Genomic DNA, 22,500 nt, shown 5'->3' with positions numbered 1-22,500 from the left:
GTACTGCCCACCTGTGACGGTGTCTCCAACTGCTGCGTCTTTCCCCTGGCTCCGGTACTTGTGTTCATCGTCTTGCCTCTGCTTCAGACTGGTCAAGGCTAAGGGAGTGAACACCCATCAGTGCCTAGGGACTGATCACCTTATCTTCCACTGTAATATCTGTAATGAACTGGAAAAGCCACCGGTCGGCGAAATTTCTTGAAGACATTTGGATTGCACATGTCTTATTCATCAATAAATATACGTATTGCACATGTGTTTTATTTGCCAATTTACACCAATTACACTGCCTCTTTCCGCCATGGTATGCACTCACAGATCGAAGTTCAACCTGGAGTCTCAACCTTCCTCTCATCACCTTGTGACTGTTCACCTTCCATCATTCATCTCTTCCCAAATTATTTTGCTGGTTGCTTGGTTAATGGGGTTTAAAGCCTATCCACTACATGAGGGTCATTAAGGCTGCTCGTAACCTTGTCACCACCAGACAAGAATTATTTAATACCAAAAATTAGGATTAAAAATAAACTCTCAGCATATAAATTGTATAAATAATTAAATAATTTAATTATTGAATTATTAAAATTATTTTGATATAGTAACCCCAGACATCAGAAAATTATATATTTCCCCACAGACAAGTTTAAAATATCTTCAAAGAAACGTGAAAATCCTGTATATTACTTCATCCTACACAAATTATTTTCTAATATTACCCCAGACGTCAAATTATTTTGTATTAGTTACCCCTTCCCAAGAAATCAAAATATTCGTGTGTTATCGACACACCATCCTCTTGTGCCCATGGCCAGTGAAGCTATTTCAGTCCCATTACTCCCACGTAGTCCTATTCCTTTCTCGTAGTCCCATTCCTCTTTCATAGTCCCATTCCTCTCTCGTAGTCCCATTCCTCTCTATTCTTATTTCCTTCACAAATTAATCTCCCCATCTTCTTCTCTTCCCTGTTTATCACGTCTCTTTAACTATCTCTCTTATATTTCACCTTATCCATCATCGACCAAACTTTTGCAGTCCCTTCCTTTCCCTTCCCTTCAATATCTACCACCCCCATCCCTCGTACCCATGTCTCAAGCTGGGTATGCGTTTTAAATTTGACAAACGAAATTAATGTTGCATTATTGCATCTCAATGCCCTATCTGACAATAATTAAGAAATTAGACTTTTGAGTTGCAACTTGCAGACTTGGCTTACTTTTCAAGACGTAAACACCATCACATAATCAAGCTGACTGGTTATATGGACTAGTTGGATAAATATTCAGTCAGCCTATTTTTTATATATTTTTTTCATCGGCTGAAAATCACGTTTTTTTTATTTCGTTATTGTTTGAGTTGTGAGTTGTGAGCATGTGTGAGGCTGTTGTGTGAGGCTGTTGGGTGAGGCTGTTGTGTGAGGCTGTTGTGTGAGGCTGTTGTGTGAGGCTGTTGTGTGAGGCTGTTGTGTGAGGCTGTTGTGTGAGGCTGTTGTGTGAGGCTGTTGTGTGAGGCTGTTGTGTGAGGCTGTTGTGTGAGGCTGTTGTGTGAGGCTGTTGTGTGAGGCTGTTGTGTGAGGCTGTTGTGTGAGGCTGTTGTGTGAGGCTGTTGTGTGAGGCTGTTGTGTGAAGCTGTTGTGTGAGGCTGTTGTGTGAGGCTGTTGTGTGAGGCTGTTGTGTGAGGCTGTTGTGTGAGGCTGTTGTGTGAGGCTGTTGTGTGAGGCTGTTGTGTGAGGCTGTTGTGTGAGGCTGTTGTGTGAGACTGTTGTGTGAGGCTGTTGTGTGAGGCTGTTGTGTGAGGCTGTTGTGTGAGGCTGTTGTGTGAGGCTGTTGTGTGAGGCTGTTGTGTGAGGCTGTTGTGTGAGGCTGTTGTGTGAGGCTGTTGTGTGAGGCTGTTGTGTGAGGGTGTTGTGTGAGGGTGTTGTGTGAGGCTGTTGTGTGAGGCTGTTGTGTGAGGCTGTTGTGTGAGGTTGTTGTGTGAGGCTGTTGTGTGAGGCTGTTGTGTGAGGCTGTTGTGTGAGGCTGTTGTGTGAGGCTGTTGTGTGAGGCTGTTGTGTGAGGCTGTTGTTGAAGCGTGATGGGGGGTTATTTTTGTGTGCTGGAGAAATAATTATCTGCTTTTGTTGGAGTGATTGAGAGATGTGACGCAGGTGCGCACACACACACACACACACACACACACACACACACACACACACACACACACACACACACACACACAACAAAGCCTTGAGTGATCCTCCAACAAGTTGCAACTCGACACGCAAAACACTGATGTGCCTTCATAAAGCAAGAGAAGGAGGAGGAAGAGGAAGAAGAGGAGGAAGAGGAGGAGAAGGAGTAGAAGGAGAAGGAGAAGAAGAAAGAGGATCAATCTAAACAATAAAATGTGGAGGCAAAACAGAAGCAGAGACGGAAAAAAGAGGAAGAGGTGCAGGAATAAAGGAGTGGTAGGGGGAGGAGGAGGAGGGGGAGGAGGAGAAGGAGGAGGAGGAGGAGGAGGAGGAGGAGGAGGAGGAGGAGGAGAAGGAGGAGGAGGAGGAGAAAGAAGAAGAATTCTTTCCTGTATTTGGTTTACCGAGATGGCAGAACAGTTGTTTTAGGCGGTACTGGCTTTTTAAGAATTCTGGTAATAAAGTCTCAACCAGCTGTATCCTGAACTCTCTGTCTGTCTCTCTCTGTCTCTCTCTCTCTGTCTCTCCGATACTTCATACAAATATCTATTTACATAATTCACATATACATTTAATCTTAAATATGTATATTATATATATATATATATATATATATATATATATATATATATATATATATATATATATATATATATATATATATATATATATAAAATACATATATATATATATATATATATATATATATATATATATATATATATATATATATATATATATATATATATATATATATATATATATAAATAATATGTTCAAATCTCTAGTAAGGCTGATGCATTCAGGGATGAGATGAAAAGCTGTAAGCCTTCTCCTGAAAGCTGGCTGCCTTGATCAAAACGTGTAGCGCATGCTACAGTCAAGTATTGGTCCAGTGTGGGTAGACTGGTAAAGCACTGCGTACCTTGTCCTAAGGTTCGTAGGTTCGAGTCTCCTTCAGCCAGAGATCAGTGTTTGTATAAAATATATATATATATATATATATATATATATATATATATATATATATATATATATATATATATATATATATATATATATATATATATATTCTTCTTCCAGCAAACCGGCCGTATCCCACCGAGGCAGGGTGACCCCCCCAAAAAAAACCAAAGTTACTCTTTTTAAATTCAGTAATATATACAGGAGAAGGGGTTACTAGCCCCTTACTCCCGGCATTTTAGTCGCCTCTTACAACACGCCTGACTTACGGAGGAAGAATTTTGTTCCACTTCCCCATGGAGATAAGAGGAAATAAACAAGAACAAGAACTAGAAAGAAAATAGAAGAATATCCCAGAGGGGTGTGTATATATATGTTTGTACATGTATGTGTAGTGTGACCTAAGTGTAAGTAGAAGTAGCAAGTCGTACCTGTAATATTGCATGTTTATGAGACAAACAAAAGACACCAGCAATCCTACCATCATGTAAAACAATTACAGGCTTTCGTTTCACACTCACTTGGCAGGACGGTAGTACCTCCCTGGCCGGTTGCTGTCTACCAACCTACTACCTACAATTATATATATATATATATATATATATATATATATATATATATATATATATATATATATATATATATATATATATATATATATATATATATATATATATATATATAGTGATCAGTATTAATGTTTATCGAGAAATTATATCTGGATTCCCGATGACTGCCAGTCTTGTGGTTTAATAGCTCATCCCTGGCTGTTGGCTCAGATGGGAGGTCTGGAAAATATTGGAGCTGAATATTTCACTGAGATCTCTAACATTTTGTCCGGTCCACACTTCACCCACATTTAAGCGACCATTCACAAAGCGGCATTTCGGTCCCTCTTGGACCTTTATGAAGTCTTGGAAACGACCTGATAATGATCCAGGAAGGATCGAAGTGTCTTATAAACTTTCCTCTGCGAACTATGGGGTAAATTATGGATCTGTCCCAGTCGTTGTAGGGTGTTTTAAATTGATTAACCCAGTTTCAAAGCAGTATATATTACAAATAGAGTCCATCAATTTAGAACACCCTGTGATCTGGCTTATATGAACTTAATTCTGAAATTCATTTGTTTCAAATAACTTCGTCTTCTTCCATAAATGTTCACTAGTACTACTGCGTTCTTTCAGCTGAATAACTGTACTATATTTCGTCCATGTGACATTATTTTCTCTTCTTCCAGGGTCGAATTCTGGGCGAAGAAGATCGGAAACCACATTTATCACTTGTCAAATGCTTTCTCCCAGTACGCCGACATAAAAACTGTGAGTATACAGTGTTCAACCCTTTATGGGAAGACGTGTAATATAATAATAATAATAATAATAATAATAATAATAATAATAATAATAATAATAATAATAATTATTATTATTATTATTATTATTATTATTATTATTATTATTATTATTATTATTATTATTATTATTATTATTATTATTATTATTTAATAAAGTGATTGTTCATCATGCTGTTCATGTTGATTTTAGTCTCATCTTAATTAAATTATTGTCATGAGATAGTGAAACCAGGGTTGTGAAGTCCGTAGAGTTGACTCCCTATTATCACGTCTGTCGTATAGTCCCTTTGTATATCCTATTGAATATACACCTGTGTGGGCGTGTGTATGCTGAGAGCTACAGTGCAACGTCAGGTGGAGGTGTATATCTGAGAACCTGTATTAGTTCCCATAGGTGTATATTTGGGATTAGAGTATTCTTGGCTGGTGGCGGACAGATTGTAACCTGTTGACCTCGTGAAGTAGATAGGTCTTAAACGCTAATTGACCAGGTAATCTAATGAGTATAAGCTTTAGTGTGTGATGATTGTAAGCTTTAGTGTGTGATGAATGTAAGCTTCAGTGTGTGATGAATGTAAGCTTTAGTGTGTGATGAATGTAAGCTTTAGTGTGTGATGATTGTAAGCTTTAGTGTGTGATGAATGTAAGCTTCAGTGTGTGATGAATGTAAGCTTTAGTGTGTGATGAATGTAAGCTTCAGTGTGTGATGAATGTAAGCTTTAGTGTGTGATGAATGTAAGCTTTAGTGTGTGATGAATGTAAGCTTCAGTGTGTGATGAATGTAAGCTTTAGTGTGTGATGAATGTAAGCTTCAGTGTGTGATGAATGTAAGCTTTAGTGTGTGATGAATGTAAGCCTCAGTGTGTGATGAATGTAAGCTTTAGTGTGTGATGAATGTAAGCTTTAGTGTGTGATGAATGTAAGCTTCAGTGTGTGATGAATGTAAGCTTCAGTGTGTGATGATTGTAAGCTTTAGTGTGTGATGAATGTAAGCTTTAGTGTGTGATGATTGTAAGCTTTAGTGTGTGATGAATGTAAGCTTTATTGTGTGATGAATGTAAGCTTTAGTGTGTGATGAATGTAAGCTTTAGTGTGTGATGATTGTAAGCTTTAGTGTGTGATGAATGTAAGCTTCAGTGTGTGATGAATGTAAGCTTTAGTGTGTGATGAATGTAAGCTTCAGTGTGTGATGAATGTAAGCTTTAGTGTGTGATGAATGTAAGCTTCAGTGTGTGATGAATGTAAGCTTTAGTGTGTGATGAATGTAAGCTTCAGTGTGTGATGAATGCAAGCTTCAGTGTGTGATGAATGTAAGCTTTAGTGTGTGATGAATGTAAGCTTCAGTGTGTGATGAATGCAAGCTTCAGTGTGTGATGAATATAAGCTTCAGTGTGATGAATGTAAGCTTCAGTGTGATGAATGTAAGCTTTAGTGTGTGATGAATGTAAGCTTCAGTGTGTGATGAACGTAAGCTTCAGTTTGTGATGAATGTAAGCTTTAGTGTGTGATGAATGTAAGCTTCAGTGTGTGATGAATGCAAGCTTCAGTGTGTGATGAATATAAGCTTCAGTGTGATGAATGTAAGCTTCAGTGTGATGAATGTAAGCTTTAGTGTGTGATGAATGTAAGCTTCAGTGTGTGATGAATGTAAGCTTTAGTGTGTGATGAATGTAAGCTTCAGTGTGTGATGAATGTAAGCTTCAGTTTGCGATGAATGTAAGCTTCAGTGTGTGATGAATGTAAGCTTTGAAATGTGATGAATGTAAGCTTTAGTGTGTGATGAATGAAAGCTTTAGTGTGTGATGAATGTAAGCTTCAGTGTGTGATGAATGTAAGCTTTAGTGTGTGATGAATATAAGCTTTAGTGTGTGATGAATGTAAGCTTCAGTGTGTGATGAATGTAAGCTTTAGTGTGTGATGAATGTAAGCTTTAGTGTGTGATGAATGTAAGCTTCAGTGTGTGATGAATGTAAGCTTTAGTGTGTGATGAATGTAAGCTTTAGTGTGTGATGAATGTAGCTTTAGTGTGTGATGAATGTAGCTTTAGTGTGTGATGAATGTAAGCTTTAGTGTGTGATGAATGTAAGCTTCAGTGTGTGATGAATGTAAGCTTTAGTGTGTGATGAATGTAAGCTTTAGTGTGTGATGAATGTAAGCTTCAGTGTGTGATGAATGTAAGCTTCAGTGTGTGATGAATGTAAGCTTTAGTGTGTGATGAATGTAAGCTTTAGTGTGTGATGAATGTAAGCTTTAGTGTGTAATGAATGTAAGCTTCAGTGTGTGATGAATGTAAGCTTTAGTGTGTGATGAATATAAGCTTTAGTGTGTGATGAATGTAAGCTTCAGTGTGTGATGAATGTAAGCTTTAGTGTGTGATGAATGTAAGCTTTAGTGTGTGATGAATGTAAGCTTCAGTGTGTGATGAATGTAAGCTTTAGTGTGTGATGAATGTAAGCTTCAGTGTGTGATGAATGTAAGCTTTAGTGTGTGATGAATGTAAGCTTTAGTGTGTGATGAATGTAAGCTTTAGTGTGTGATGAATGTAAGCTTCAGTGTGTGATGAATGTAAGCTTTAGTGTGTGATGAATGTAAGCTTTAGTGTGTGATGAATGTAAGCTTTAGTGTGTGATGAATGTAAGCTTCAGTGTGTGATGAATGTAAGCTTTAGTGTGTGATGAATGTAAGCTTTAGTGTGTGATGAATGTAAGCTTCAGTGTGTGATGAATGTAAGCTTTAGTGTGTGATGAATGTAAGCTTTAGTGTGTGATGAATGTAAGCTTCAGTGTGTGATGAATGTAGCTTTAGTGTGTGATGAATGTAAGCTTCAGTGTGTGATGAATGTAGCTTTAGTGTGTGATGAATGTAGCTTTAGTGTGTGATGAATGTAGCTTTAGTGTGTGATGAATGTAAGCTTCAGTGTGTGATGAATATAAGCTTTAGTGTGTGATGAATGTAAGCTTTAGTGTGTGATGAATGTAGCTTCAGTGTGTGATGAATGTAGCTTTAGTGTGTGATGAATGTGCTTTAGTGTGTGATGAATGTAAGCTTTAGTGTGTGATGAATGTAAGCTTCAGTGTGTGATGAATGTAAGCTTTAGTGTGTGATGAATGTAAGCTTTAGTGTGTGATGAATGTAAGCTTCAGTGTGTGATGAATGTAAGCTTCAGTGTGTGATGAATGTAAGCTTTAGTGTGTGATGAATGTAAGCTTTAGTGTGTGATGAATGTAAGCTTCAGTGTGTGATGAATGTAAGCTTTAGTGTGTGATGAATGTAAGCTTCAGTGTGTGATGAATGTAAGCTTCAGTGTGTGATGAATGTAAGCTTCAGTGTGTGATGAATGTAAGCTTTAGTGTGTGATGAATGTAAGCTTTAGTGTGTGATGAATGTAAGCTTTAGTGTGTGATGAATGTAAGCTTCAGTGTGTGATGAATGTAAGCTTTAGTGTGTGATGAATGTAAGCTTTAGTGTGTGATGAATGTAAGCTTCAGTGTGTGATGAATGTAAGCTTCAGTGTGTGATGAATGTAAGCTTTAGTGTGTGATGAATGTAAGCTTTAGTGTGTGATGAATGTAAGCTTCAGTGTGTGATGAATGTAAGCTTTAGTGTGTGATGAATGTAAGCTTCAGTGTGTGATGAATGTAAGCTTCAGTGTGTGATGAATGTAAGCTTCAGTGTGTGATGAATGTAGCTTTAGTGTGTGATGAATGTAAGCTTTAGTGTGTGATGAATGGCTTTAGTGTGTGATGAATGTAAGCTTCAGTGTGTGATGAATGTAAGCTTTAGTGTGTGATGAATGTAAGCTTTAGTGTGTGATGAATGTAAGCTTCAGTGTGTGATGAATGTAAGCTTCAGTGTGTGATGAATGGAGCTTTTCATGTCTTCCTACGGTGTTTAAACACATACACCCACCCACACACACACCTACAGAAACACACACATACACACCTACGCACAAATAGGTGAATACACACACCCACACACACCCACGAACACACGCACAGCAAGCCATATCCATAGCGTGTGCGTGGGTTGTGTGCACTTACAGACGAAGCCATACTGTAGACACGTGGGTTGGGAAAGGGATTATAGGTTGAAGAGAGAGAGAGAGAGAGAGAGAGAGAGAGAGAGAGAGAGAGAGAGAGAGAGAGAGAGAGAGAGAGAGAGAGAGAGAGAGAGAGAAAGAGAGAGAAAGAGAGAAGACTCACTGAGGGTTCAACCTCATCAATCGTTGAACGCTGCGTGACAGAGATTCATTTATTTCTGCTCAACTTTGAACACACGCCTTCAAGGTGGGTCAGTAAGGCTGTATAATGCACGTTTAATGTAATGACCTCTTGATTAATGTAATTCTATACATATTGTAATTACTTAGCGTGCTTAATGTGCAAGTGATTACATTACGTTCGTTCAACAGTTTGTATACATTAAGATGCACTTTCACTGAACACAATTTTTATTCTTCCTTAAAGAATATTTTTCAATGCAGGATCAGGAGAGATATGATAAGGGCGTAGAAGATACTTGTATAGGATGAGGGAAAATATGATAAGGACGTACAAGATAATCATACAGGATCATGAAAGATATAATAAGGGTTTCAAAGATGCTTATACAGGATGAGGGAGAATATGATAAGGATGTAGAAGATACTTATATAGGATCAGGAGAGACACGATAAGGACGTAGAAGAAGATAATCATAGGATAAAATGATGCGAATAATGGCAAGGTGTCAAAAAAGTGCAATAACCTGGAAGAAGAATTGAGAGAGGCTGATAATCTTCTCTCTCTCTCTCTCTCTCTCTCTCTCTCTCTCTACGGACATAAGGTCAGTTAAGTACGGGTATTGAACTGATGTGTCTCGTGAGAGTCAAATTAAGTATGTCCTCTCTCAAAGTTTTAATTAACAGACATGTTGCCCTGGCGAGAGATGGGAGGAGGGAGGGATGGATGGAGGAGGGAGGATGGAGGAGGGATAGAGAGAGGATGGAGGGAGGGATGGAGGGAGGGATGGATGGAGGGAGGGAGGGAGGATGGAGGGAGGGATGGAGGATGGGATGGAGGGAGGGATGGAGGGAGGGATGGAGGGAGGGATGGAGGGAGAGATGGAGGGAGGGATGGAGGGAGGGATGGAGGGAGGGATGGAGGGAGAGATGGAGGGAGGGGGGTTAGGTTAAACTTCTTGTATTCTTCCTTCCTTCTCTACGACCATCACACCCTCCTCTTTTTCTTCAACCATCTTTTTCTTTCCTTTCCCTTCCCCCTCTTCTCTCTCTCTCTCTCTCTTTCTCTCTCTCACTCTCTCTCTCTCTCTCACTCTCTCTCTCTATCTCTCTCTCTCACTCACTATTTTCCCCACTGTGATAATTGAGTGTTCAGAAATATACTTACAGGAAAAACTGAACTGATTAAAAGTTCATTATTTTTCCAGTTCACTTCATTTTCCAGCGAGTAAATAAGATCCTTGATGTTTTCCTCAGTGACTCTTTTATTGCCAAAATAATATTTTTCTTTTCAATGTCTTTTTATTTTCTTCGTGGTTTTCACCGACTGTGTTTTTTTTGCAATTATTTTTTTTTGTATTTTGTGAAATCTCAGATATTATATACACTATTTTATAGTGTTCGCGAGATAGTGATTTTGATATGTGGATATTGATTACTTTAGGATGGTGATGGAGCCTTGGAAACGGGTGGGGTTCGAACCAGTGGTTAGCTAGTTATGAAACAGGAAGGTGCATTAGATTTTCATTGTAAGGGTTTGAAGGAAGGTGTGAAAGAGGTTTTGAGTGGAAGGGGCTTGAGCAGCCTGCAGGCATGTGTGAGGTGGTTAGAGGAAGGGAGTAAGTGGAGAAGAAAGGCCTTTGGGACTGAAGGTGCTGTTGGAGTGCCTGGGTGGAGTTATGGTAGAAAGCATTCAAGGAATGAGGTTATTTGGATTTTTTAAGATGGGATGTACATTGTCTGCGTTCTATCTGCAGTGTCTGTACTGCCATCATCACCACTACTACCACCACTACCACTACTACCACCACTACCACCACCACCACCACCAGTACTACAACCACTACCACTACTACCACCATTACCACCACCACCACAACCACCATCACTACCACCAGCAACACCACCACCACTACTACACCCACCACCACCACTACCACCACTACCACTACTACCACCACCACCACCACCACTACTACAACTACCACCACTACTACCACCACCAATACCACAACCACTATCACTACCACCAGCAACACCACCACCACTACTACAACAACCACCACTACCACCACCACTACTAATACCACCACCACTACTACCACCACCATGGCCACTACTACAACCACCACCACCACTACTACTACCACCACCAATACCACCACCACCACCACCACCACCACCACTATTCGCCGGTCTTCTATTCCATTAAGAGGAAATGCCATAAAAATTCCTTCGAAATCATGGCGAGAGGAAATCTGCTTCTTAGAGTGTGTTGTCTGTTGTTGTGGATTACGGTGGGCTGTGGCGGGTTGTGGTGGGTTGTGTTGGGTTGTGGTGGGTTGTGGTGGGTTGTGGTGGGTTGTGTTGGGTTGTGGTGGGTTGTGGTGGCTTGTGGTGAGTTGTGGTGGGTTTTGGTGGGTTGTGGTGGGTTGTGGTGGGTTGTGGTGATTTGTGGAGGGTTGTGGTGAGTTGTAATGGGATGTGGTGGGTTGTGGTGAGTTGTGGTGGGTTGTGGTGGGTTGTGGTGGGTTGTGGTGGGTTGTGGTGGGGTGTGGGGGTTGTGGTGGGTTGTGGTGAGTTGTGGTGGGTTGTGGTGGGTTGTGGTGGGTTGTGGTGATTTGTGGTGGGTTGTGGTGGGTTGTAGTGGGTTGTGGTGGGTTGTGGTGGGTTTTGGTGATTTGTGTAGGGTTGTGGTGGGTTGTGGTGGGTTGTGGTGAGTTGTGGTGGGTTGTGGTGGGTTGTGGTGGGTTGTGGTGGGTTGTGGTGGGTTGTGGTGGATTGTGGTGGGTTGTGGTGGGTTGTGGTGGGTTGTGGTGATTTGTGGTGGGTTGTGGTGGGTTGTGGTGGGTTGTGGTGGGTTGTGGTGGGTTGTGGTGGGTTGTGGTGGGTTGTGGTGGGTTGTGGTGGGTTGTGGTGGGTTGTGGTGGGTTGTAGTGGGTTGTGATGGGTTGTGGTGGGTGGTGGTGGGTGGTGGTGGGTTGTGGTGGGTTATGGTGGGTTGTGGCGGGCTACGGTGGGTTACCTGGAGTCTACCTGGAGGGTATTCCAGAGATCAACGCCTCCGCGGCCCAGTCGACGACCAGGCCTCCCGGTGGATCAAGGCTTGATTAACCAGGCTGTTACTGCTGGCCGCACATAGTCCATCGGACGAACCACAGCCCGGCTGATCCGGCACCGACTTTAAAAGTATCAGTCCAGCTCTCTCTTGAAGGCAACCAGGGGTCTACTGGTATTTCCCCTTATGCATGCTGGGAGGCTGTTGAACAGTCTTGGGCCCCGGACACTTACTGTGTTTTCTCTAACTGTACCAATGGTGCCCCTACTTTTCATTGGGGGTATTGTGCACCGCCTACCCAGTCTTTTACTTTAGTAGGGAGTGATTTCTGTGTGCAGATTCGAGACTATTTCTTCTAGGATTTTCCAAGTGTAGATTATAATATATCTCTTTCGCCTGCGTTCCAGAGAGTACAAGTCAAGTGCTTCCAAGCGTTCCCAGTAGTTGAGGTGTTTGATGAAACTTATATGTGCAGTAAAGGTTCTCTGTACACTGTTTAGATCTGCAATTTCACCTGCTTGGAATGGAGATGTTAATGTACAGCAGTATTCCAGCCTAGAGGTGGGCTATGGTGGGTTGTGGTGAATTATAGTAAATAATGGCTTTTTGCACACTTAAACAGACAGAGACAGACAGACAGACAGACAGACACAGACAGACAGACAGACAGACACACACACACACAATAACTGCTGCAGCATATGGGCGCCTAGCAAACCTCAGAACAGCATTCCGACATCTTAATAAGGAATCGTTCAGGACCCTGTACAACGTGTACGTTAGGCCCATATTGGAGTATGCGGCACCAGTTTGGAACCCACACCTAGCCAAGCACGTAAAGAAACTAGAGAAAGTGCAAAGGTTTGCAACAAGACTAGTCCCAGAGTTAAGAGGTATGTCCTATGAGGAGAGGTTAAGGGAAATCAACCTGACGACACTGGAGGACAGGAGAGATAGGGGGGACATGATAACGACTTACAAAATACTGAGAGGAGTTGACAAGGTGGACAAAGACAGGATGTTCCAGAGACTGGACACAGCAACACGGGGACACAGTTGGAAGCTGAAGACACAGATGAATCAAAGTGATGTTAGGAAGTATTTCTTCAGCCACAGAGTAGTCAGGAAGTGGAATAGTTTGGGAAGCGATGTAGTGGAGGCAGGATCCATACATAGCTTTAAGCAGAGGTACGATAAAGCTCATGGTTCAGGGAGAGTGACCTAGTAGCGACCAGTGAAGAGGCGGGGCCAGGAGCTTGGACTCGACCCCTGCAACCTCAACTAGGTGAGTACAACTAGGTGAGTACAACTAGGTGAGTACAACTAGGTGAGTACAACTAGGTGAGTACAACTAGGTGAGTACAACTAGGTGAGTACACACACACACACACCATAGAATTAATCGATCATTTACGGTGAGCAGGTGACATGCAGCCTTCATGACCATCGTGTAGTCGACAGGTTTCAAATCCAACTAACTTAGAAACCTTCAAGTATTTTCTTGACCCTCTTCTGCGTTATTAGCAACAGTGTACACAACATGTTAACTGCCTTACAATTCCTTGTGCGGTGTATAGACGCATTATGATACGACTCTTTCTGTATAATTTAATGTGGGTCTGTCAAGCCATGTACGTGTATTTATACATATGTGCGTGTATGTGAATTTCCTAGCATGTGCGTGGTGGTATGCATGGAGGTGGTCGTTTTAGGGCAAGTGGGTGCGTGCGGGTGCGTGCGGGTGCGTGCGGGTGCGTGCGGGTGCGTGCGGGTGCGTGCGGGTGCGTGCGGGCGTGCAGGCTTGAGAGCGTGTAGGCATGCTTACGTTTGAGCGTGCGGGCGTATAAGTTGGCGTGATTGCGTGTAAGTGGGCGTGCTGCCGTGTAAGCGGGCGTGTGGGCGTAAAAGTGGGCGTGCTGGCGTGTGAGTGGGAGTGAGGGCGTGCGGGTGCGCACGCACTACCGGCCCTAAAACGTTAGTGTGGCTTCTGCAGTCTGTGACGCAGCCATCGTCCCAACCTTTGCCCGAATCCCTGACTTCAGCTTCGCGTTTCGAACAACCCGCTCCCCCCTCCCTACACCACCCACTCCCACATCATCCGAACACAGCCGCTGTTGCACTCTGCACCTCAGGTTACGCACCGTACGTACGCTGCCTCTTCCACAACCCAGCAGCTGATGGAGGCGAAGATATAAACTCAAGCAGGAAAACGTAGAGAAACGGACGATTTAATATTTTTTATCCTTCGCTTACCAGTGGAAGGCAAAGCCGGCCAGGGAAGTGCAACTGGAAGCCGGATAATTAATATCCGTGCCGTTTAAACCGGCCTTGGGAATAAAGGGAGAGGAGAGAGAGAGAGAGAGAAAGAAGGAGATGAGAAGGAAGTGAAGGGTAGAAAAAACAGAGAGGAAGAGAAAGAAGGGTGACTGTATCTTACATGAACATCTAAATTCATAACCGTCTTCAGAACTGTATAGTCGTGTACCATGAAGGTCGACAAAGTAAAAAACAATAGAACATCAACATTTTTTCCAAGCCATCCAGAGCTAGTTATGGAAACAACACGAACTAATAGCATCAGCACATTCTGAGAATCCAGAAATCATAGCACTAACAGAAACCTGGAAAATTATAATAAGTAACTCTTAGCGGAAATATCTATACTTAGATACATTTGAAGTGTTTTTTTCTCAGTCTTAGAAGCTTATTTATCATATTCTCTGTAAAATATTTTGCTATATCTTCGAATATCTTTTTTGTAGTTTATAATTTAATCTCAGTGGGCATCAAAGTAAGGCTAGTTTTCACACACAAATTGCTGCGCTAATCTGTATTTTTGCAGTATGTGGCACTCTGTGATACTGTGGAAGTCTGTGTGACTCTGTGGCAACCTCAGGCACTCTATGGGACTTTTAGACACTGTGTGACACTCTTAGACACTGTGTGGCATTCTTAAGCACTGTGTGGCATTCTTAGGCATTGTGTGGCACTCTTAGGCACTGTGTGGCATTCTTAAGCACTGTGTGGCATTCTTAGGCATTGTGTGGCACTCTTAGACACTGTGTGGCATTCTTAGGCATTGTGTGACACTCTTAAGCATTGTGTGGCATTCTTAGGCACTGTGTGGCATTCTTAGGCATTGTGTGGCACTCTTAGGCACTGTGTGGCATTCTAATTCACTGTGTGGCACTCTCAGGCATTGTGTGGCACTTTGAGGTACTGTGTGGCATTCTTAGGCATTGTGTGACACTCTTAAGGACTGTGTGGCACTCTTAGGCACTGTGTGGCATTCTTAGGCACTGTGTGGCACTCTTAGGCTTTATGTGACACTCTTAGGCACTGTGTGTCATTCTTAGACACTGTGTGGCACTCTTAGGCATTGTGTAACACTCTTAGACACTCTGTGGCACTCTTAGACACTGTGCAGCTTTCTTAGGCACTGTGTGTCATTCTTAGACACTGTGTGGCACTCTTTGGCATTTGTGACACTCTTAGACACTCTATGGCACTCTTAGACACTGTGTAGCTCTCTTAGGCACTGTGTGGCACTCTTAGGCATTGTGTGGTACTTGGTGCTGGTGCTCCGAGGTCAGGCCAGAAGACGACACATTGTACACCACTTATGACGCAAACTCTTTCTTCTCTGACGCTGTTACGAGGAGATGGTCCTCTTTCTCTGCTCTCTGATCTCTCTCTCTCTCTCTCTCTCTCTCTCTCTCTCTCTCTCTCTCTCTCTCTCTCTCTCTCTCTCTCTCTCTCTCTCTCTCTCTCTCTCTCTCTCTCTTAAATCTCTCTTCATATTCCATTCCCATCACTTTTTTCCCTTTAATTTCAATTATTTTCTCTGTTTCTTAATTTTCCTTCCGAACTCCCTCAGTCTTCTCCCTCCCTACACCATCCCTTCCCCATCTCACTCCCTTTCACCCTCCATCTCTCTCCGCTAAGCCAACTTTGTTTTATCTTATTTCTCTCTCTCTCTCTCTCTCTCTCTCTCTCTCTCTCTCTCTCTCTCTCTCTCTCTCTCTCTCTCTCTCTCTCTCTCTCTCTCTCTCTCTCTCTCTATCAATCTCTCTTCCTCATCTTCTCTGCTTCATTCACCTCCCTTACATTCTAATGCTTTCATCTACCTTACTTTCTTCCTGCTACTTTTCCCTCTCACTCTCCCATTTCTTTCACTCTCCCTTACCTTCCCCCTTCCTCTGTTTTCCCTAACCCTCTCTTACACCCTCACGAAGCCCAAACATTCACACGTTCTTCCCATTACGTATATTACGACACGTATTACAGTCCGATTTCTTTCCGATTTTAGCTGTCGCAAAAAAACAAGAGAAACAAGAACAAAAAACTAACATTCGTTGTTCTAGGTTAAGTTAGATTAACTTAGATTTTTGTAAATGAACCGTTTATAAGCTTGTAGGCGCCATGTTGAATTTTGCGGTCGCCATATTGTATTTTCGTAACCATTATATTGTATTTTCGTGACCAACATATTGTATTTCGAGTTTCTAAAATTTTAGTACTTTTTGTACAATTTAATGGTGTGAGAATATTTAATTATGGGAAACAATTTTATAGATAACTAAAACAGACTTGTGTATGTGTGTGTGTGTGTGTGTGTGTGTGTGTGTGTGTGTGTGTGTGTGTGTGTGTGTGTGTGTGTGTGTGTGTGTGTGTGTGTGTGTGTGTGTATGTGTGTGTGTGTGTGTGTGTGTGTGTGTGTGTGTGTGTGTGTGTGTGTGTGTGTGTGTGTGTGTGTATGTGTGTGTGTGTATGTGTGTGTGTGTGTATGTGTGTACTCAACTATTTGTGGTTGCAGGAATCGATTAACAGCTCCTGGCCCGGTGTGTGTGTGTTTGTATGTGTGTGCACACATACACACACACACAGAGGAAGCGGAACAATCTGGAGTTTGATGTAGTAGAGTCAGAACTCATACACAGCTTTAAGAAGAGGTATGATAAAACTCATGGAGCAGGGAGAGAGTGGACCTAGTGGCGACCAGCGAAGAGGAGGGGCCAGGAGCTATGAATAGACCCCTGCAACCACAAACCGGCTAGTACAAATATGTGAGTATACACAAACACACACACTCACACACACACACACACACACACACACACACACACACATCAACAAAATAACTGCTGCAGCATATGGGCGCCTAGCAAACCTCAGAACAGCATTCCGACATCTTAATAAGGAATCGTTCAGGACCCTGTACACCGTGTACGTTAGGCCCATATTGGAGCATGCGGCACCAGTTTGGAACTCACACCTAGCCAAGCATGTAAAGAAACTAGAGAAAGTGCAAAGGTTTGCAACAAGACTAGTCCCAGAGCTAAGAGGTATGTCCTACGAGGAGAGGTTAAGGGAAATCAACCTGACGACACTGGAGGACAGGAGAGATAGGGGGGACATGATAACGACATATAAAATAATGAGAGGAATTGACAAGGTGGACAAAGACAGGATGTTCCAGAGATGGGACATAGCAACAAGGGGACACAGTTGGAAATTGAAGACACAGATGAATCACAGGGATGTTAGGAAGTATTTCTTCAGCCACAGAGTAGTCAGGAAGTGGAATAGTTTGGAAGCGATGTAGTGCAGGCAGGATCCATACATAGCTTTAAGCAGAGGTATGATAAAGTTTACGGTTCAGGGAGAGTGACCTAGTAGCGACCAGTTAAGAGGCGGGGCCAGGAGCTTGAACTCGACCCCTGCAACCTCAACTAGGTAAGTACAACTAGGTGAGTGCACACACACACACACACACACACACACACACACACACACACAAACACACACACACACACACACACACACACACACACACACACACACACACACACACACACACACACACACACACACACACACACACACACACACACACACACAGTACATAGAGTGGTTGAACTCGTTCCAATGGTCACTTAAAATGATAAACGCCGACGTTGTTGTCATTTATTAGATGTACAGACATTTTTGAACGCATTTCTGGTGTCCCCGGAAGAACGAAGGTTTCCTGTGAAGGAACAGTGAGAAACCTGCACACTGCCACAGACACTCCACGAATTCATTCACAGTCATGTAGGAACTTATGGAATCTTATAGAATCCCTCATACCTTTTAATAAACCTCCAAGAATCCCTCCCACTCCTTCAGGATCCTCCAAGAATCCCTTCCACTCCTTCAGGATCCTCCAAGAATCCCTCCCAATCCTTCAAGATCCTCCAAGAATCCCTCACACCCCTTCATAAACCTCCAAGAATCCCTCTCACTCCTTCGTAAACCTTCAAGAATCCCTCCCACTCCTTCAGGAACCTCCAAGAATTCCTCGCACTTCTTCAGAAACCTCCATGAATCCCTTCCACTCCTTCATAAATCTCCAAGAATCCCCTCCATTCCTTCACAAACCTCCAGGAATTCCTCCCACTCCTCCAGAAACCTCCAAGAATCCCTCCCATTCCCTCAGAAACCTCCAAGAATCCCTCCCACTCCTTCAGAAACCTCCAAGAATCCCTCCCATTCCCTCAGAAACCTCCAAGAATCCCTCCCACTCCTTCATAAACCACCAATAATCCCTCCCACTCCTTCATAAACCTCCAAGAATCCCTCCCACTCCCCCAGAAACCTCCAAGAATCCCTCCCACTCCTTCATAAACCTCCAAAAATCTCTCCCACTCCTCCAGAAACCTCCAAGAATCCCTCCCATTCCCTCAGAAACCTCCAAGAATCCCTGCCACTCCTTCATAAACCTTCAAGACTCCCTCCCACTCCTCCAGAAACCTCCAAGACTCCCTCCCACTCCTCCAGAAACCTTCAAGACTCCTTCCCACTCCTCCAGAAACCTCCAAGACTCCCTCCCACTCCTCCAGAAACCTCCAAGACTCCCTCCCACTCCTCCAGAAACCTCCAAGACTCCCTCCCACTCCTCCAGAAACCTCCAAGACTCCCTCCCACTCCTCCAGAAACCTTCAAGACTCCTTCCCACTCCTCCAGAAACCTCCAAGACTCCCTCCCACTCCTCCAGAAACCTCCAAGACTCCCTCCCACTCCTCCAGAAACCTTCAAGACTCCTTCCCACTCCTCCAGAAACCTCCAAGACTCCCTCCCACTCCTCCAGAAACCTCCAAGACTCCCTCCCACTCCTCCAGAAACCTCCAAGACTCCCTCCCACTCCTCCAGAAACCTCCAAGACTCCCTCCCACTCCAGCAACTCCCTGAATCTCGCTCTCCTGCCGTTGCTCGACAAATTCCCCAGACTTCTCCCTATAATAAATTCGCTGGAGACGATGACAGGGTAGCTTCTGAATCACTTCCAATTAACGACCTTATTTACACATGACTGAGGGACGAGAGTCACTCATTCCAGAATAGCTAAATGGGAACCGGAAGACCCAAATGGTACTTTAATGGGGTGACAGACTAGTAATTATATGTGTGGGGGAGGGAAGGAAGGGAGGGAGGGAGGGAAGGCAAGAGGGAGGGAGGGAAGGCAAGAGGGAGGGAGGGAAGGCAAGAGGGAGGAGAGTTTGGGATGTGCGGAATGGAGGGATGGGAAGGATGAAGAAAAGTGATAAATAAATGATGAAACATGGTAATGAAGTGGGAAATTCCCCAAAGATACATATTCTTCTTCTTTCAACGTACCAGCCGTATCCCACCGAGGCGGGGTGGCCCAAAAGAAAAAACTGAAGTTTCTCCTTTTAAATTTAGTAATATATACAGGAGAAGGGGTTACTAGCCCCTTGCTCCCGGCATTTTAGTCGCCTCTTACGACACGCATGGCTTACAGAGGAAGAATTCTGTTCCACTTCCCCATGGAGATAAGAGGAAATAAACAAGAACAAGAATTAGAAAGAAAATAGAAGAAAACCCAGAGGGGTGTGTATATATATGCTTGTACATGTATGTGTAGTGTGACCTAAGTGTAAGTAGAAGTAGCAAGACGTACCTGTAATCTTGCATATTTATGAGACAGACAAAAGACACCAGCAATCCTACCATCATGTAAAACAATTACAGGCTTTCGTTTTACACTCACCTGGCAGGACGGTAGTACCTCCCTGGGCGGTTGCTGTCTACCAACCTACTACCTACAAAAGATACATATATATATATATATATATATATATATATATATATATATATATATATATATATATATATATATATATATATATATATATATATATATATATATATATCTGAGAGAGAGAGAGAGAGAGAGAGAGAGAGAGAGAGAGAGAGAGAGAGAGAGAGAGAGAGAGAATCCTTAACCTGTAAATAGCTTGTCAATAAAACTAGGGAGAGAGAGTAAAAATTCACTTACTGGACGTAATTTCAAAGAATTCTTCACAACTTAAGTAGTAAACTTATATTTCGTCTAGGCTCGTCATCCTCACCTTTTTGCCCCTCCTCACGCTTTTCACCTCCACACCTCCCTCACAAACCTTCCTTCACACTCCAACATCACCCTCACACACCTTCCCAAAACACGTCTCCCAGCACATCTCCAGAGGTGCACATCACCCCTTAACACCGGCCCGTAAGCGAGGCTACAGTAGCTAATCTTACAATATTTTGATGAGATGTTGAACTCATGCGGGTCAATCAGCGCAAGGAGTAGCGGAGGCTCGACCCACCGTCCGCTAATCTGGAAATGGATGTGCTACTCTCCTAGCCAGTTAGATGGGAAGAATGAGCAGCTCATCAGCCTCCAGGAACCTTACCCAAAAATCTTTTAGGATAATGGACGCCACAAATTTCAGAACTATTAGTAGGGAAGGTAACTTACACACATTACTTTAAAGTTTGAATGCAAAGACCTTTACCATGTACTTAATATATATTCCGAATTTAACATCTAATATAAAGAGAACTTACCTTAGGACTTGCTGGACGACAAATAATCCCAGATATAAGGATTTCGATAAATTTTCTCCTAGGAAATAAGACTTGTGTGACGCTTACCGACGTCACACAGCACTGTGTTAGTCACACAACACTGACTCTGTTAGTCACACAACACTGACTCTGCTAGTAACGCAACACACACACACACACACACACACACACACACACACACACACACACACACACACAGACACACACACACACACACACACACACACACACACACACACACACACACACACACACAGACACACACACACACACACAGACACACACACACACACACACACACACACACACACACACACACACACACACACACACACACACACACACACACACACACACACACACACACACACACACACACACACACACACACACACACACACACACACACACACACACACACACACACACACACACACACACACACACACACACACACACACACACACACACACACACACACACACACACACACACACACACACACACACACACACACACACACACACACACACACACACACACACACACACACACACACACACACACACACACACACACACACACACACACACACACACACACACACACACACACACACACACACACACACACACACACACACACACACACACACACACACACACACACACACACACACACACACACACACACACACACACACACACACACATACACACACACACACACACACACACACACACACACACACACACACACACACACACACACACACACACACACACACACACACACACACACACACACATACACACACACACACACACACACACACACACACACACACACACACACAGACACACACACACACACACACACACACACACACACACACACACACACACATACACACACACACACACACACACACACACACACACACACACACACACACACACACACACACACACACACACACACACACACACACACACACACACACACACACACACAGACACACACACACACACACACACACACACACACACACACACACACACACACACACACACACACACACACACACACACACACACACACACACACACACACACACACACACACACACACACACACACACACACACACACACACACACACACACACACACACACACACACACACACACACACACACACATACACACACACACACACACACACACACACACACACACACACACACACACACACACACACACACACACACACACACACACACACACACATACACACACACACACACACACACACACACACACATACACACACACACACACACACACACACACACACACACACACACACACACACACACACACACACACACACACACACACACACACACACACACACACACATACACACACACACACACACACACACACACACACACACACACACACACACACACACACACACACACACACACACACACACACACACACACACACACACACACACACACACACACACACACACACACACACACACACACACACACACACACACACACACACACACACACACACACACACACACACACACACACACACACACACACACACACACACACACACACACACACACACACACACACACACACACACACACACACACACACACACACACACACACACACACACACACACACACACACACACACACACACACACACACACACACACACACACACACACACACACACACACACACACACACACACACACACACACACACACACACACACACACACACACA

The 22,500-nt window shown here is 43.3% G+C and overlaps 1 protein-coding gene across 30 annotated transcripts in view; it reads left to right on the top strand.

The window, feature by feature from the left end:
- LOC128696894 (voltage-dependent calcium channel subunit alpha-2/delta-3) overlaps positions 1 to 22,500 on the top strand; it is a 346,629-nt gene that overhangs the window by 105,594 nt on the left and 218,535 nt on the right. For all 30 annotated transcript variants that reach the window (XM_070096124.1, XM_070096153.1, XM_070096134.1 and 27 more), the window contains one exon: positions 4,371 to 4,452. In XM_070096124.1, coding sequence (XP_069952225.1) covers positions 4,371 to 4,452 — 82 coding nt within the window. The remainder of the gene's footprint in view (positions 1 to 4,370; positions 4,453 to 22,500) is intronic.

This window comes from Cherax quadricarinatus, chromosome 52, assembly GCF_038502225.1.
Source record: "Cherax quadricarinatus isolate ZL_2023a chromosome 52, ASM3850222v1, whole genome shotgun sequence".
In the NCBI taxonomy this organism is placed as follows: Eukaryota; Metazoa; Arthropoda; class Malacostraca; order Decapoda; family Parastacidae; genus Cherax; species Cherax quadricarinatus.
This window is presented reverse-complemented; position numbering and strand designations above follow the sequence as displayed.